Source organism: Ambystoma mexicanum, chromosome 4p, assembly GCF_040938575.1.
Source record: "Ambystoma mexicanum isolate Mex_15411 chromosome 4p, UKY_AmexF1_1, whole genome shotgun sequence".
NCBI lineage: Eukaryota > Metazoa > Chordata > Amphibia > Caudata > Ambystomatidae > Ambystoma > Ambystoma mexicanum.
In genome coordinates, this window is record NC_090927.1 from 134,384,939 (window position 1) to 134,403,350 (window position 18,412).

Sequence of the window (18,412 nt, forward strand, 5' to 3'; positions counted from 1 at the left end):
CCTTCTGTCACGCCTAGAAACACTTGTATACAGGGATGTCATAAATGCCATATCATATTATATCCCTCTCTTTCCTTTAAACTGCATCTCTTCTATTGCTCGTTCCTGCCGCTATGCCCTTTTTAACATCAGTCGTGGTCAGCCCAGTCTCTCATTTCATGCTACTAAACTTCTTCTGTTCTGCCTGGTCTTTTATCATATTGACCATTGCTCTTCTCTTTTTCTTGGCCTTCCTCCCTAGCACCTTCTTCCTCTCCCATCTGTTTATAATTCTTCGGTTCATCTTCTCTTTACCTTTTCGCTCCTCTATCACATCTTCTTTACTGTCTCACTCCTTCCCTTTCAATCATGTCTTCTGATGTTCTTTCTATTGTTTTTAAATGTACTCATGTCTTGGCTCATCCTTATGTTACTTCGCTAGTCTCGTTCTATTCTCCCTCTTGTATTGGGCCCTCTGATCACAGAATCTGCTTCTTCTCACTGTCTCCCTAACCCCCCCTGTGCGTCTTCCAGTTTCTGATCTTTTGTCCTCTTAGCCCCTAAACACTGGAATTCTATCCCTCTCTCCATCTGCTCTTCTTCATCTTTTCATATCTTTCAATCTATCCTGAAAGCACATCTTCTCTCCCTTCTTTCTACTTAGTGACTTTCTGTTTCTCCCCCCCCCTTATGCTTTTAGTTGTTTTTTGCATTGTCATGTACATTGTACCGTTTCACTAATATTTTATAATAGCGCTTTTGGTGAAAGGCACTTTATTAATTCAATAAATGAAATTAAATGAAAATGACACCATAGACTAACAATCAAGCTACACTTTCCTATGGCTGTGATAGCCCCGCCTTTGCAGCCAATCCTTTTGTGGTCAAAAGAATTGAAAGGTTAATTAGAGACACCAAATTTTCTGCCTGTTTTTTTGTTTTATAAGAGCTAGAACTTCCATAAAGTATCCAAATCTCACAGAACGTGGATATTCATTTACGTTGTATCTGGTGCCAACACAAATAGACCCTTTCTGAGGACCTCAGGCCTGGCTTATTTGGCCGCTGCTACCATACGTGAGCCAAGGAAGCTACAGATCCCGGTCTGTCGAGTAGTACTCCCTTAGAAATGGCTGGCTGCTCCCTCCTGGTTCCAGGAAATGGAGGAAGGCCTGGCACTGATTATACGGGAGCATATGTCAATAATGCACTTTGTGCCCGTGAGTTGGAACTTGAGATCGCTGTTGTTTAAACTTGGATACTGATTGTGTATTCAGTTTCTGATTTCTAACTGAAGAATTAAAGTAAGCACGCGTGAAATTTAAATTCTGCAGCTGCAACTGTGCAAAATTTATATTATTATCGTTTCATAAAACTGCGAAATTATTAAATTATTTTGAAAATCTACCTCTGAAGAAATTTCGGAGAACATAAATCTTTAGACATTTGATTTAAACAACCTTTTTCCAAACCTAAAAAGGCTTTTCATTGGGTTTTCTGAGAGGTTATCCAGAAAAGGTTAATTTGCATAGATTTTCACCAAATTGCCAGATTGCTATGATTTTTTAATGGGCATTTTTTAACCCTGCATAGCCAACTTTTTGCTGATTTTTCCCTCTAGAAATCTCAAGATTGTAAATAAAAAATGTGGAAAATGCATACATTTTGTGCTCTTGAGCAAAAGTGCCCCGTTTTGCATAGGTCATCCTGAACATTAATTCTTCGATTTTAGCATAGGTGTGAAATCACAAGGCAACTTTTTCCTGAAAACATTGTGAGAAACCTGATGGTATTCCATCGCCTACTTCCCAGAATCTTCCATTCATATGGCCAGGGAAGGCCCATTGCTTTTGGATACCGACCCTGGGGCTGGACAAGGGAGGATCACATGAGTGGAGGGTCACGAGAGATTGGGAGAATGCCCAAGGGCAAGACATGGTATTCCCCCATTGCCAAATATGCACCAACCCACTCTCCCCTCAGCCTTCATGGGGTACTTTCAATCACACCCCATCTCCCCCTCCCCATTTCCAATAAGTACTGGACAAGGAAGAGGCAATCAGGAGCAATGAAGATGACTGGACCAGAGGAGCTGCAGGAAGAGAAGTCTGGAGGATCCGGAGGATAACGGCATGGCAAGATGCTGGTCCGGTGTTCGTGAGGGGCTACAGCGTGGCTAGGGAGCCGGAGCGAGGCAGCCTGTATGCTGTTGGTGGTGTTCAGAAAAATGTGTGTTCCCTTGTGAGAAAGTAAAGCAAAAGATGGAAAACAAGTACAATAAATAAAGAGAGGGGTGAAAGATCAGAGTGGTCGCGCTTAGGAGGATTAAAGAGCCCGATTCTACCCCATGGAAGGATTGTATGTGAAAGAAACTGCATGTAAGAGAAAGGTACAGCCTGGGAACATGAACTCGTGTTTGAAACAGAGAGGCGTAAGATTGGGGAAGGGAAAACTAAGAAGAATTGTGTTATATTTTGTTTTGTTTTGAACTTCGCAAAGAGGGGCCTAGTCTTGGGGAAGGGAATCCTAAGAGGCCTAACAGAAACTGTGTCTTTTTTTTGGAACTGGAAAGATTGAAGCTTGGACAAGTGAACCCCAAGTCACCCAGCGACATTGTAAACTCCATTGACTTACTGCAAGAGCCCCACGTGGAAGCTTCCAAGGGCAACCCTTTTGAGTTGAACTATTTTGAACTGGCAGAACTTCACCTATTGCTAAGACTACCTGAAACCAGCTGTGGTTTACATTCATTTTTTTTGCTGAACCACTATTTTTCTTTAAGAAGACTTCCTATCACATTTTGTAAAGAGTCAGGGGAAACATAGGTTTAGACATAGACGAATTTTGGTTTTGAACTTTCAGACATCGACTGACCTTGGAAACATCAGTTGAGGGAACAATCCGTTAAGAGTTAGGGCAAGTTAGGTATTACACCAACCCCAGAACTTATTAAATAAAGGTGTTTAACTGTTACCTTTGAGTCTGTGGGCCTCATTAGGACCCAGGCGGATTTCGCGGTGCTAAATGCACCGCGAAGCACGGCGGAAAGCCGTCGATAGCGCCATGGGGGTTGGCGGATTTACCGCCCCATTCCGACCTCGGCGGAGCGGTAAATCCCCAATCCCCATTCTGCCCTTCCCCATTCCCATTCTTGCCCCATAGGGTATAATGGGAGTGGGGAAGGAGTTAATTACGCCACCGTAAAATACGGTGGCGTAATTAACAACGAGGTCCCGTAGCGCCATGGTTTTCTCCGCCTGGTAAAACCAGGCGGAGAAAACCTCCATGGCGCTAAGGGAACTCGTAGTACGGCGGACGGGTCCGCCGCGATTAGCGCTGGCGGAAACCCACTCCGCCTGGGTCCTAATGAGGCCCTGTGTCTCTCTTGATACCATACCTGTTTCACAACATGCAATTGCTGCTTGCATGCAAGTATGGCCCAAAGGCAGTAGATAAAATGTAGATCCTAAAGGAAAACAGCACGACCTTAGCTATGATCAGGAGGATAGCTCAGGGGCAACGCGCTCGCCTTAGATGCAAGATGCCGCAGAGCAAAACAGGTTCAATCCCCGGGTCCGCGCTTAGAAACCTCTGTGCATTAAGCACGTTATAAATAACCAACTACAATGACAATAGTTTGCTCAAAGCTGTTAGTTATAATTAGTGAGGAAGGAGCTTAATCCTTCCTTATCAGATGTGGGTACCCGGATTATATACGAGCCTCATTCTATGATCAAATACATTAAAACCAACCAAATAAATGGGACATCAGCAACGCGGCTTCGCCTTCATCTGTCACAACACCTGGAATAATTGTCATCATTAGTCTCCCCCGAGATAAACCCTAACTGCTGATCAAAGAGTAGATTGAATTTTTTAATGTTGCGTCTTTGCTGACCAATTGCTGCTTTTTACCCCTCTCAAAAATGCAATACTTCATAGCAATAGAAATGGCACGATGGTGGTAGGTACCGGCGTAGACTTTTCTAAAAGGGAAATGGTGAAGGATAGTGGAATGGTTCAAGGCAGGAGCAGGAGAAGGCGGCATTGAGGACTCTGTTATGTCTTGGGAGCTGACAAGGCTTTCCATCAGCCTGGATGACCAGAGTTACTGATCTGCAGGGGGAATGCACATAGGTTACTAACCCAGAGCGTTTGCCATACAGAAGACCGGGACTCTGCCGGACAGGCTAGGTACCTCACTAAAGGAGGCGATGCGTTAAAAAGAGAGACGGTCCAAATCTTTGGATTTCATTCAAACTTCTCAGCACATTTTAGAAATCGCCTGCAAATATTGAAAGGTTTGGACATTTCCGGTAGAACTATGGAATTCTCCGACTCCACAAAAGTATGGAAAATATTTCTACAGATTTTCACAACGTTTTCCATAGATTTGGACTACCTCCCAAACGTCTTGGACACTTTGGAGTTGGGCAACTGCACAGAGTCGAGTGAAGTTGTGCAGCTTCCAATATAAATACAGCTAGTTTAAATGTTATACATGTTTAGATACCATTCAATTGAGGTGAGGGTGCAAGACACTGAGCAAACTCAAAAAGGCATTTCATTGAGTTTTCTGAGACGTTATCCAGAAAATGTTCACTTGCATTATTTTGTCACCAAATTTCAGAAATCTAATTTCAAGTACTTTTTTCAAACCTAAAAAGACATTTCATTTAGTTTTCTGAGACGCTATTCAGAGCATTTCCATTTGCATTATTTTGTCAAATTTCATAGGAAAATGATGCTCTGGTTTTGTGCCTTTTCAACCACTGAGATCCTATTGTTGTTGATTTATCCCTCCAGAAATCTCCAGATTCTAATTTTATTTTCTTTAACCTGCCAAAGACATGAATCCGCATAGGATCCAGGTGGAGTAACTGGTAGAGTCACTGGCAACAGGGACATATTAAATTAGAGGAATGCAGGTTTCTGTGGCTTTTATCTAGATGGCATGAGAGGTCGGAGGGGTTTGGGTGGCAGAGGTATAGTGGGCATGGCGTGTGTTTCTCTCTTACGCGCTCTCTTTTTCTCCTCCAAATTCCTATCTCAAACTATCTAGAAAGACAGCGGAGGGGGTTGCCTTCAGTCAAGGCTCACTATGGGGTGGGGTTCCTGTGATTAGTGGCCTACCCTTTGTGTCACCCTAGATGGCCTGGGCGAAGAGCATAATGTCCAGTTGCTGGTACGAGGGTCTTATGGCACCAATCTTCTTCTGAGCCCTGCGGCACTTACTTGAATTTCAATTCACGCGTCTGCTCGTTCTGTGCTTGCTCCAGGTCTTGCCGCACCCGCACATACTCATCGTGCTGGTCCTGTATCTCTGCTTTCACAGTTTGCAGCTTGGCATAAAGCTGGGGAAGGAAAATACAAGAAATCAATGCGTCACCGTAGCCCTCCAAAATTGCCAGCACCAGGAGCTGCGGCATAGGCCAACGTATGCAAGTTATCCCTCAATCATAGCACATATCCTTGCCGTTGGCCCAGATGCATCTTAACAGATATATGAGTAATTCATTTCACATTGTATTTTACTTTTCGCATTACTTTCAAAGACATAAATTAAGTAAAAATATAAAAATGCATCTTTAATGGTTTTTTCAACAAACAAAAAAAGAAATTATACCCAAATACACATTGATTTTAAGAATGTGTTTTGGTTACCTAATAATTAAGTAAGTACTTTGGGTGGAATCTACCAGCCCCCATTACCCCCACTCAACTTAGCGCCCCTTCATTTGCACTGCCTCCACCAGAATTCACGTGATCTAGACCAGAATTCTTCTGTCCTCTTGGGTAGGTGTCTAGGGTTTTGTATTGATGCATTTGACTTTTTGTTTTTAAAATAAATATTTAAGTTTGCTTAGTCTTGCTTTCTTCTTTTATAGCTATTTCCAGTCGAGTTATTTTTACTTCTGAACTTTTTAGTGCTCTTAATTTTTTGTCAAGTAAATTTCCCTTCTCCACTCTTCGCTCCCTATCCTTCTCCACCTTGCCACACTACCAAGTTCAAAACGGCACCATTGCCTCTCTACCCCTAAGTCCCACGGTTCCCCTTAGCACCATTCCCTTGTTATCTCAGCAGGGGTTTGGGCTGTGGCTGGGGAATTGCATAGGAGGAACCAGCTGTGATTGCAGTGCAGATGTGTCTCGGTATTGGCTGGCAGCTATGAAAACTACAGATTACACAGGGGATCGCCATCAGCTAATGGACTGCCCAGTAGCTCTGCAAGGCAAAACTGCAATACATGTGGCGACCATCAGATTGCATCAGCTGAAGCTTAAGGAATAAATTCCACTGAACCACCAGGGAATGTACATATTGAAACAAGCATTGGCAATGCCACCAATTTGGGCTTTGTGCAGGCATGGGAAAGGCACTTGCCAGACAAAGCCGTAGTGGTATTAACTGCCTGTTTATGGTGAGTGTACCCGGGCATCTAATAGCAGCCCCTGGAAAATGCCTAATACTTATGCACAAGCCAAAACCGGTTGCTTTGCCAATGCTTGTTTTTAAAAGGACACTCGGAGTGCTTATACATCGAGTGGCTGAAGGCAGACCTGGTTAAGACATTTTTATTGCACCAGTAGCAGGTTTACAACTCTATACCGCAGTAGCATGCTTACAATTCCAATTAAGTCATTAAATCTCAGAAGACTGCTTTGAGTGGAAAGGTTCATGGTAAGGCTTGAATAAAGCAAGCTCAAAGAGTTCTCACTGAAAGTGAGTGGCCATAGCAATAAGCATGGCCATGGGCAGTGAATTAATGTATTACTTTTCCACTGACTGCTGTGCCTCCAACCACCGGCCATGTCCGTCTGTGCCCTGCCTGAACATGCTCTTCTGTGATTCTGCCAATACTGATCTGTGCCACCTTGCACTGCCCAGACCGTCCAATAGCCCTATCTGAGGAACACAAGCCTGCATCATGAAACCCAGTACCACCCCAGAAACTAACAATTACCGTTCCTGTGTGCTGTACCCCTACCTAGTGCGCTGCCCTTTGGTACTCCTCACCCAACTCAGTCAGCATTTAGAACCTTGACCTCCTCCCCTGACTCCATTATATGGGATACCTTCACAGCACTTGCCCAGCCCACTACACATGGCCACCTACACCCACATCTAGCACACTGCCCCATGACAATCCTCCATCCCCACTACCCGGCAATAGAACCCTCAAGCATCTACCATCTACTAGGCTGCCTACCACTTGGCTGCTGCACCGACTTACTCGTGCCCGCCTCCTGACGTACTACAAAACACTGTTAAACTTTACTGTGCCACCTACATCACCACACCCTCTCCCACACCTTTTTTTACCCACAGGCACCCCTGCCTCTGGGCTTCACCCAGATCTAAACTATCGCCTACGTACCCCACCCAGTCCCACCCCCACATGTGACAAATCTTTCATTACCACCACTACTCAATTATCTAACAGCCCTGTATCTCACACCACTCACAAGGTCACCAGCTCCCTAGCCTGCACTAGCATCGAGAGACTGTGACATCTCAGCTCTTGCACACAAGCCTTCTGCCACCCACCACGTAAAGGCACTCAGATAAACAAAAGTCCCCTTCCACTCAGGCCCTCTCATCCACACCTTCTGTCACTGCCCCCACTCCTCGTGAACCTGATCACCTCAATTGGGCCCTCATTAATGCTCGTGCCGTCTGCACCCATGCGGTGGACAACACAGCCTATACTTGACAAAGACCTTGCCTTCCTCACCATCAATGAAACCTGGTTGCATGATGCATCAGGGCCTGTGAGAAACTAGAAGGTGTCTCACCCGCTAGTCCCCTGAGATCTGTCATCCAGGTGGCCAGGACACGCCCATCACTTTTGGATCAAGTTCCTGCGGGTGGACTAGTGCGGGAGGATCACTTGGATGGGGGGTGTTCGGGGAGTGAGAGTGGGACACTGGATGGTGAGATGCGGTAGCCCCTTCCCAATAACACCTTTTCCCCATTCTTCCAGGTAGGATAACTAGGAATTCAACCCACCTCCCCCCCCCCTTTTCTGACACAAACACTTCCTCACGGACAGTTCACCGTGAGTGACAACGGACTAACACCAGAGCCGTCTACTTGAGACGGCCCAACACCATGGACAGGCAAGGTCAGGCAATTATGGCTTATTACACCTGACTTTCATCACACTTCACCACACGGATAAAAGGCGGAGCACGAAAGCACACTCTGAGCGAGGCAAACCACATGAGGAAACAGCAGTTCCAAGATGACAGTTTAATACAAGGAGAAAGACAGTGAGACCAGAGAGAGTCGCAAGGAGGATAGTACCCGTGAACTCTAAAGACCATTACTTTCGTGAGCCTTGGAAAGTAAGAAACCAAAGACCAGGAACTAAGGCTGATCAAACCTGCACAGTGTACCAGAGGTAACCAGGGCTCTCCTGGGTCGATAACCAAAGCGGGGAGGAGCGATTGCCGCCGGGGTACTGTCCTTGGCTCCTATAACAAAGCAGTTGCATTTATGGACTACTTTTTGCTTGCCAACTTTTTCCCTACAGAGGTATTTTCGCCAGGACTTTTTCATTGACATTTATGTTGGCTACATTTTTACTGGTTAGCCCTTTAACTAGGAATGGGTTGGCTGATGACCCCACTTTGTTGACCACTGTTCAGGAGACGCAGAACCAATCCTGCTTTCTCACTTGTTTCCCAGAGGAACGTAAGAGGATGCTAGCTCGTACCTGCCGGGGAAGAAACCTGTGCAGTTACACTGGGCGGATCAATCCTGTAGGCAGGACTGTACCAGATCTGTTGTGGGGCGGAGGAATCCTGGAGCCACAGAGCAATGCCCAGCCCAGGAAGACAGAGCGCCTGACGATGGCAGCTCGCCTGAAGCGGAAGAGCGAACTGCCAGAGACTGGACGCATCGGCGCTCCTGAGCCAAGTGGCCAACGTGAAGAACTGCTGCAAGAGAGCCAATGACCACAAAAGTATGGCTCTGAAGCCACTGCCTCCTTCAGCGAGCACCGCCAAAGCAGAAGTACATAGCCAGTATGAAGAAAGGGGAGGAGGTCAAGGAAACTCTGAAGCACTCCACGTGGGGGTGAAAACATTGCATCAAGCACATGGCTAACAAGGCCGAGCAGCCATGAGAGGCAGAGAGACCTAGGACCCCTGGAGGGGTGAGAACATTGCATTAAGCATATGGCCAACAAGGCCAAGTAGCCCACGGTAGGCCCACGGTAGGCTGAGAGATCCAGGACTCCTGCAGGGGGTGAGAGCATGCTATTAAACCTACGACCTGGTATGTGAGGTTGATAGAGCACCGAGAACTAGTAAGACAACCCTGTAGGGGTGAGCAAGAGAGAGCACGTAGCTTCAAGACACAAGTGTCTGAATTAAAAAAAGATTTTTCAACTAGAAACAGAGCTTTATAAGCTTACCTGAGTCTTGATGAGGGGATCAGGGATCCCTTTTCCAGAGTGACAAAAGAATCACACAGAACTTATTTGAAACTGTGTTGGAACCTTGGTGAGGGAGTCAGGAGTTGCCTTTTTCAGAGTGCCAAGAGAGACACCAAACCTGTTTTTTAACTGTATCCGCAGTGTGATTAATCCTGTGGAGTCCTCACTGATCCCCACCCAGAAATCTCCTCCCATGTGGCCAGGGGACGGCAGCCACTACCTGATCCTGGCCATGTGGGTGGTATTATGGGGGAGGATCACATGGGAGGAGATTGCTGTCGTGGAGAGTTGGTGACCCCACCAGGAGGGGCACTGTATTCTTCGCTTCTAATTGAAGAACACCCTATAATTCCTAAATTCCTGATGGCATGTTGTCACTACACACATCCCTACAGTTCTAAAACCCTTCCTGCCAGACCTTCTATACAGAATACCATTTACACCTCATATGCACATAACACATACATAACACCTCCTGTCTCATGTTTTTGTGCTAACCAAAAAATCCCAAACAAAATCACCCTCAATCCTATGGACTCCAACTCCCATAAACCCTCTAAGTACTGAGATGAGGAAGAGGAAGAAGGAGTTAATATGGATCAAGAGAAACACTAAGCCGAACATGGAGGCTAGTTGTTGTAATGAGTACCAACTGTGCGGGACGTTTAAAAATTGTGTCCGCATTTACAATAGAGAGAGAAGCCTGTGGGGTGAAATATAACCCCTGGATACCAGAAATACAGAGGCCAGAGTCAGTTATGAGGGCTAACCGAAATATAAGGCCAGCACAGTAATTAGGTCCGACATAAGGCCTACTGAACCTAAATCACAAGGAAAGAAAGTGGGACTAAATCCGAAAACGCTAAGATGTGTGCAATGCATTTCAGGAAGGAAAAGGAAGACTTGTGGCTGGCAATCCATGGAGAGCTGCACTGATATTTCAAGAAACTACAGTGCAAAGTATCTTCAATGGAATACCAGATGGTGTTCCAAGCAGCTGAAGTAAAACAGAGTTCCCTACATTTAAAATGTCATTTTCGTTTTTCCCTCATCCAAATTGACAATCTGCTAAGCGAAATGCTCACCAAAACCACAAAAAGTGTGAATATGATGTTCTCATCTAACAACTGAATGCAAGGGACAACTTAGAAGTGACACTTATATATATGCTGAGTGCCTTATAAAATGTCATTTAAAAGGGAATTTGTGTGTGAGTTTAAAATGCAATTTGCGGCTGGGTGCATGAAAGGCCATTTCTTCAGAAATGAAACTAACCTCCAACATTCTTTCCTCTGCTGCACTGAAGACCTGGCCTGGTTGTCATCATCAATCAAAGCCAGTACTTCACTAGATAGAAAGAAATATGATGCTTTAGATTAAAAATATACGAGGAACTGATAAGCCATGTCTGTTCTGCCATTACTTGTGACCTTGAGGTCCATAAAAAGTGCATTAGTGTGGCCATTAGGCAATGAAGGGGGAGGCAAAATCTAAACACAGACCTCTCTGCATAGGTCATGTGCCCGAAGAGAAATGAAACTCAGGGAGCAAGGGTGGGGGCCAGAGAGAGAGTGGATATCAAACTGCAGTGTGATTAAATGGGAGAAATAAATGTTATCGCATACAAGGAGCAGCGTACATGCCACAACGGTCATTCCAGGCTTTTATTAAAGGTGACAGTCACTAAAACGATTCTGGTGGGATATACACAACTAAAGTTATTAATGGAAATGTAATTTGGGCCTTCCCTTAATTCCAAGAGAAGAGAAAGTTGATAAAAGCATGCCCGTTATAATTATATTTTTCATTGATATGGCTCCTGAGTAAACAAAGAAAAATGGTATCTCTGCACAGGGAGGACGTGCAGACTCCAGACTAGTCTCATCTGATTTGCTTTAAAATGTATTTCTTAGAAATATATTCCTACATGTAAAGATTTGGAAATTAAGGGTACTTGCCATGTTGTGAGATTTCTATGTCCTAAAGCATGCCGAACCCACCTGTCAAAGTGAGATGATGAAGCTTTCTCCTCCCACAGCTATCCCAAAGCGCTCCCCCAGCCCTTGTCCGATCAGCCAGCACACAGGTGGGAGGTGGGGAGTGATAATCAACCAATCCCTTTCGCGAGAATCATGACACATTTGTGATGTAATTTACTCTATAAATAAGCCAGTTTGCATCAGAGCTGGACTTCTTCCAATAATCCCGAGAGGCGATCTTCTGCTGAAATCTGGCGAGAAACGTCCCAGCAGAGAGGCTTAAGTCTTGCATTGGAGACAGGAGCCAGGAGATATAGAAGCGGATTGGGACCCCTTGGAGGAAAGAGAGGAGACCCTTGACTGACCCCCTTGCTGTCCCAGCGGTGCCCCGATGCTCCCTGATGCCCAGTTACAGGTGTCCCCTGTAAGTAGAACTACCACAAAGCCATAGATTGTGTCACCCCTATATTCTTCCTGCATTGTTTTAGTTATTCACAGGATCTGTATTGTTGGCATTCGAAACCAACAACCTTTTTCCCAGTGTGTTTTGAACCGGTATAGACATAAAGATTTGCCAAAATAATTAATCCCCAAACCCTGCTTCCACGTCTGGGCGCAGGGTGCAGAACGAAATTGCCTGTTTGTATCCATTGTGCTCTGACCAAAACCCCATAAGCCCCACCTGTTCTTTGTAGGTGTGGCAAAACAAATTTTCCCATTTGCATTTTTCTTTCTCAGATTGCATCTGTGATTCCAACCCAAAACCTGATTTTCCCATTCTATTCTGATCAAAACCCTGTGTGTTATTGTTAGGTGTAGCCAAACGAATTTCCCATTTCTTTCTATTCTTTCACATTGCAGCAGTGCTAAATCTCCCAAAATCGACTTTCCCCTTGTGTTCTGATAAAAAACCCAAAGTCCTGTGTGTTATTGGCAAAACGAATTTCCATTGCTTTTCTTTCTTTCATATTGTTTCTGTGAGAAAGACCCCATATCCGGTTTCCCTATTGTGTTCTCACTCTCTGCCACTGCCTTCCATTCTAGGAGTCAAGTCTAATTGATGTTTGGAGGGTGAGGGTTGCTGGGAGAAAAGCATAACAAAGTCTACAATCACTGTGTGTGTTGAATTGTTATTTTCTTGTATTGGTGGTTGATTAAAAAGGAATTCATTGTGACAGCATATCTCTATGTTGGTGCCTTTACGGAAGTCATTTTGTTCTTGTGTTGCCACAGTATTAGTGGCAGATGGAATCTGTTTGTCAAAATTGTATTTAAATTAATTAATTAATAAATACACACCTCCAAAATTGGGGGTACTGATATACAATCTATTCTAAGCATGTGAATCCATGAAAGATCCAATGCTGGAGAAGGGAATCGTTTCTTACCTGTAACTCCATTTCTCCAGCATTGGTATCTTTCATTGATTCACATGCTTAGAATATTCCCCGTCGTCAGGCTGGGAACCCTCGGTATATTTATAAAGACGGAAAACTTTCAACACTTCTGTGTCCTATCTACGTTGTTTTGGGCCGCTTACACCTGTGCCAATAGGACGTAGTGGTATAAATAGCCCCGCCCCCGCGGCTCCCTTCAGATTTTAACCCCCAAAGTAGTATGGGGTATATATGGTTTGCATGCAGGGGAGTCCGGCGGGCGCATGTGAATCCATGAAAGATACCAAAGCTGGAGAAATGGAGTTACAGGTAAGAAACTATTCCCTTCTCCAGCATTGGATCTTTCATGGATTCACATGCTTAGAATAGATTGTATATCAGTACCCCCAATTTTGGAGGTGTGTATGTAAAAAAATATCATCATTGCCACACATGCATTTTGCCATGGCTCAACTTCAAGTCATAGTACATTAATCGCAAAAATCACATTAAGGTACATTGGTAGAAGGATATACCCCTCTACGGGGCTTACCTTACTGAAACAGGTGTCCTAGAACTGCTCGTCCCATCTGTATATCATCTGCATTTTGTTGCTCGAGGCAATAATGTCGGGTAAATGTATGTGGCACCGACCAGGATGCCGCTTGACAGATATCTCCCAGCGGAATTCCAGACCACAATGCCACCGATGACGAAGTGGATCTCGTCGAATGGGCTCTTGGATGCTTTTCCAGCGGTTTTCCTTCTTTCGAGTGACAAAAAGCAATCGTTGACGGTACCCAGAGGGTCAGTCCTTGCTTTGAGATTGCTTTTCCCTTTGCGGAAGGGCCATAAGCAAATAGCTGTCTTGTACCTCTAAGGTCTTGAGTACGATGGAGGTAAAACTTCAGAGCCCTTTTCACATCTAATGTATGGCAAGTTTTTTCCGCGACAGATGAAGGTGTTGCGAAGAATGTTGGTAGTACCATAGAGGAATGTTTGTGGAACATGGTTGGAACTTTATGTATGAAATGAGGGTTGGATGCCAACACCACTTTATCTTTGAAAAATCTCAAGTATGGTGGATCAATAACTAACGCCTGTAGTTCCGAAAGTCGTTGTGCCGAAGTAATAGCCACCAGAAAGCCTAATTTCCACAATAAGAATTTTAATGATGATGATGACATAGGTTTGAAAGGAGCCTTCATTAGCGCTGACAACACCAGGTTAAGACTCCAGTTTGGAGGAAACTTTTTAGTTGGAGCAAAAGTTCGAAATACACCTTTCAGGAAATGTTTAATTAAACGGTCACTAAATAATGGTGTTGAATGTCTTTTTCGAGTGAATCTCAAAATAGCTGCCAGATGAACCTTTATCGAAGAAAAAGAGAAACCCTTTTTTGCTAAGTGCAGCAAGTATGGAAAAAGCTGTTCTGGCGTGATATTTAGCGGGTGCAATCCTGGCTGTTCCCTGCACCACATGCAGAATCTCTTCCACTTACACGCATACAAAGTATTCGTGGACGAAGCCCTTGCAGCTTGTAAAATTCGACAACAGTCCGATGAAATGGTTAGAGCCCCAAACTCGGAGAAGTCAGGAGCCAGGTTGTCAGGCTGAGGCCGTCCGGGTCGTGATGCCAAACTGCTCCCTTGTCCTGAGATAGAAGGTTCGGGATCTTCTGGAACCTCACTGGTTTTGTTATCGATAGCTGAAGTAGATCAGAGAACCATGGTTGTCTTGCCCAGTACGGGGTCACCAGGATCACACAACACGGGTATCTGTGAATACATTGTAGAGTCCGACGTATGAGCGGAAATGGAGGAAACGCATACAGAAACTTGTCCGTCCACGGGAAGGAGAATGCTTCCCCCAGTGAGTCGGCTTGTGGCCACCTGCTTGCATACTGCGAGCACTTCTTGTTCTCTCTCGTTGCAAAAAGATCCAGGGCAGGGCGGCCCCATTCTCTGAAGACATTCTCTAGTTGTTGGTCGTTCAATTCCCATTTGTGCAGTCGATTCATCTCTCTGCTGAGAGAGTCCGCCTGTACATTTTTTTTACTTCTGGCAGGTGGAAAGCCAATATATTTATCTTCTGTTCGAGAGCCCAATGCCATATTTCTTGGGCTTCGTTCGAGAGGGTTCTGGAGCGAGAACCTCCCTGTTTTCTCAGGTAGAACATTGGTGTTGTATTGTCCGTCAGTATCCGTACGACCGATCCCTTTATGCGTGGTAGAAAGGATTTCAGAGCCCAACGTACCGCCCTCAACTCCAGCACGTTGATATGAAGGGTGGACTCCTCCGATGACCACCGACCTTGCACTTGCAGGGACTCCAGATGAGCTCCCCATCCAGTCAGAGAAACATCCGTCACCACCGTCATCTGAAACTCTGGTTCCTGTAGGGACATTCCTTTCGTTAGATTTGTGGAGATTCTCCACCACTGCAGTGCTTGCAAAAGCTTGTTGCCGATGGTCAATTTGTCTGACCATAGTCCTTGACTTTGGGACCATCAGTCCGTCAGGAATTCTTATATCGGTCTCATGAAGAGACGACAGTTGTTTATTAAGGGGACACACGACGCCATGGCCCCTAGTAGTGACATATACTTTCTTGCTTCTCTTCTTAGCCAAGCCGCTACTGTAGCCAAACATTTTGTGAACGTCCTGAGAGATGACTTTAGTCCGAATGGGAGTACCTTGAATTGATAGTGGGTTCGTCCGACTACGAACCGTAGAATTGTTGTGTTATCGACGCATTGGTATATTAAAATAGGTGTCTTGCAGGTCTAACGACGCCAGAAAATCCCCCGGCTGTATAGATCGGATAACATCCTGCAGCGTAAGCATCTTGAACTTCAAATTTTTTAGTGTTTTTTTGAGATATCATAGATCTAGATTGGGTTGCAACTTGACGTTGGGTTTTTTGACAACGAAGTAACGGGAATACACTCCCTGCCCTCTCTCTGCCACCGGGACCAGTTCTTTAGACCCTTTTTTTTAGCATAAGCGCCACCTCTTGTTGTAATATTTGAAGATGGGGTTGCACCGAAAACACAGGTGGAATGTGCGGTGGCACGTCCTTGAATTGTAGAGAGTGGCCCAGATGTATTGTGTCTAAAAACCCACCGGTCCGATGTTATTCGCTCCCACTCCTCGACGCGACAAGACACTCTGCCTCCCAGGACGTCCTGAAGCTTGTCATTGCTGGGTCTTTGCTTGCTTGTCCTTCGTGGACGATGAATAACCTCCTCTTCTTCTTGAAGCCTTATAGTCTCGGCCTCTTCGAGTTGCTTGGGCAGCTCGTCTGTAGCCTTGAGAGGAGTAGGATGGTCTGCTGAAACCTCGGTCCATAGATGACCCAAACCGGGAGTTTCCTGATGCCCCTCTCAAGGGACGAAAAGAATGAAAATTTCTGCCACTCTGAAGGGCTCCAAGAGTGCGTGCTGTATCCGAGTCTTCTTTCATGCCTTTCAAGGCCTCGTCCACTTTCTCCCCAAACAATTGTTCCCCTTCGCACGGCATATCGAGCACTTTGTATTGTACTTCTGGTCTAAAAGTCGTACACTTAAGCCAGGCTTGCCTCCTCAACACGGCTCCATTATTGATTTGTTTAAAACCTGATTCTGCCAGGCCAACGGCGATGTTAATTGAGTGATTTGATGCCTCTTCCCCCTCACGCACCAGCAACATAGCTGACTTTCTATGTTCTTCTGGTAGATGTTCCAGGATGAGGGCTAAACGATGCCACATCTCTCTGTCATATCTCGCCATAATAGCTAGAGAGTTGGCTGCCTTTACTGTCGTCGCTCCTATCGACAACACTTTTTTGCCAAAAGCGTCTTGCCTCCTGGCCTCGTTGTCCAGGGGGGTCGTGCATTTATGATGTGACCTCGCCTTTCTTGCAGCCGCTGCCGATACAACCGATTCCGGGGAAGGTTGAGAAGATAAACACTTTGGAGTTGACTCCGGAGCTTTAAACTTCTTTTCTAGTCTTCCTTTAACCGCAGGCTCTGAGAATGGATGACGCATGGTTCGAAACCCTTCTGGCCAGACGTGGTCTAAAATGGGGATCGGAAACACTGACTTCCTTCTTTTCCCCATATGATCAAACAAGAAACAGTCTTTCTTTTCCTCCTTCGGGGCCAGGCCAAACTCTGTACATGCTTTTCCCATCATTGCATGGAAGGAACTGATGTCATCTGGCGGTGATGGTTGTGCCGGGCTTCTTGGAGCTTCCACCTCAGCCTCCGACTCCCATGTCGGGTCTCTTGAGGGGGATAAAAAAGGCTCCTCTCGTTCCGACTCAGACTCAGGTAGCTCTCCTTCCTCCGGGTGTGAGCGAGGATGATCTTTGCTAACAAGAAGAGTTTTTGGTACCCTGGCCATTGATCGCGGAGCAGGACCTGGCTCGTCGTCGGCTGGCGTAGCATGTACTATTGCAGGTACACTAATTTGAGGCAATTGCGCATCCAAACGGCCCAATAGCTTCTGCAATGTGGCCAACATTCCAGGGACAATACCGCCTGGAGATTCAGCAAAGGCGTGGTGACTGGGATACTTCGTCCACTTGAGACCGTCAACAAATTGACCTCCTGCAATCCAAGATCCGATGGACCCACTACGGCGGCACGGTCGTCCTCTACTGATGATATGGAGAAGGCCGCCTCTTGTTGTAACAAGGCCTCAGGTAAGACCGGATCGTAAACCTCTGGTTGCCACCCCTCCGAAGGGGCCACCGTCGACGATGCCATTTTCTCAACAGTTGTCATCGGAATCGACGGATGATCGCAGGAATAGCTTGCGCTGATGTTAATGAAGGCGTCGACGTTTGTTGTGGCGCAGAGTTTTAGGCGTTCCCGCCTTTTTTGAACTTGACTTATGTATCGACGAATCTCGACTCGAGGAAGACCTGTGGTGGTCTCCTGAGGAGGTCTTTAACAGATCCCTTCTCTCCTTTTTTGACGAGGAGGAAGAAGATGAAGCCTTTCCTTTTGATGAAGAGTCCCTCACAGAATGTTTCTCAGAAGAACGTTTTTCCATCGAACGTGGTTTCTTCGCCGGCAGCTCTGCAGATACAGAGCGGCGGGAGGGTACCAGAGATTTAGACCTTGAGGCCAAGCTATGAGTAGAGCATATCTCCGATGGTGGGTACGCTCCCGCGCCGTCATTTAGCCATGTCACCAGGCGTCTATTCCGGTTCAGGGTCTTCTGTGAGAAGCCTTTACAGATCTCACACGTGTCAGCCGAATGATGAGGATGAAGACAGTCTAAGCAGTCCATACGCCCATCTCCTTCGTACACCTTTTTTAATCCGCATGTAGCACACGGATGAAACAATGCCTTCCCAGACATTGGGAAAGAAAAAACCCATTCAACCTTGTAAAATAGCAGCTACTCGAGGTGATCCCACTACTTTGGTAGACGGTTGAAATCTGAAGGGAGCCGTGTGGGCGGGGCTATTTATACCACTACGTCCTATTGGCGCAGGTGTAAGCAGCCCAAAACGACGTAGATAGGACACAGAAGTGTTGAAATTATTCCTATGGACAACGTCTTTATAAACATACTGAGGGTTCCCAGCCTGACGACGGGGAATATTCTAAGCATGTGAATCCATGAAAGATTAAATGCTGGAGA

General features: G+C 45.7%; 1 protein-coding gene across 2 annotated transcripts in view; it reads right to left on the reverse strand.

The window, feature by feature from the left end:
- KIF3C (kinesin family member 3C) overlaps nucleotides 1-18,412 on the reverse strand; it is a 504,835-nt gene that overhangs the window by 84,513 nt on the left and 401,910 nt on the right. For both annotated transcript variants that reach the window (XM_069605572.1, XM_069605571.1), the window contains exon 4: nucleotides 5,215-5,333. In XM_069605572.1, coding sequence (XP_069461673.1) covers nucleotides 5,215-5,333 — 119 coding nt within the window. The remainder of the gene's footprint in view (nucleotides 1-5,214; nucleotides 5,334-18,412) is intronic.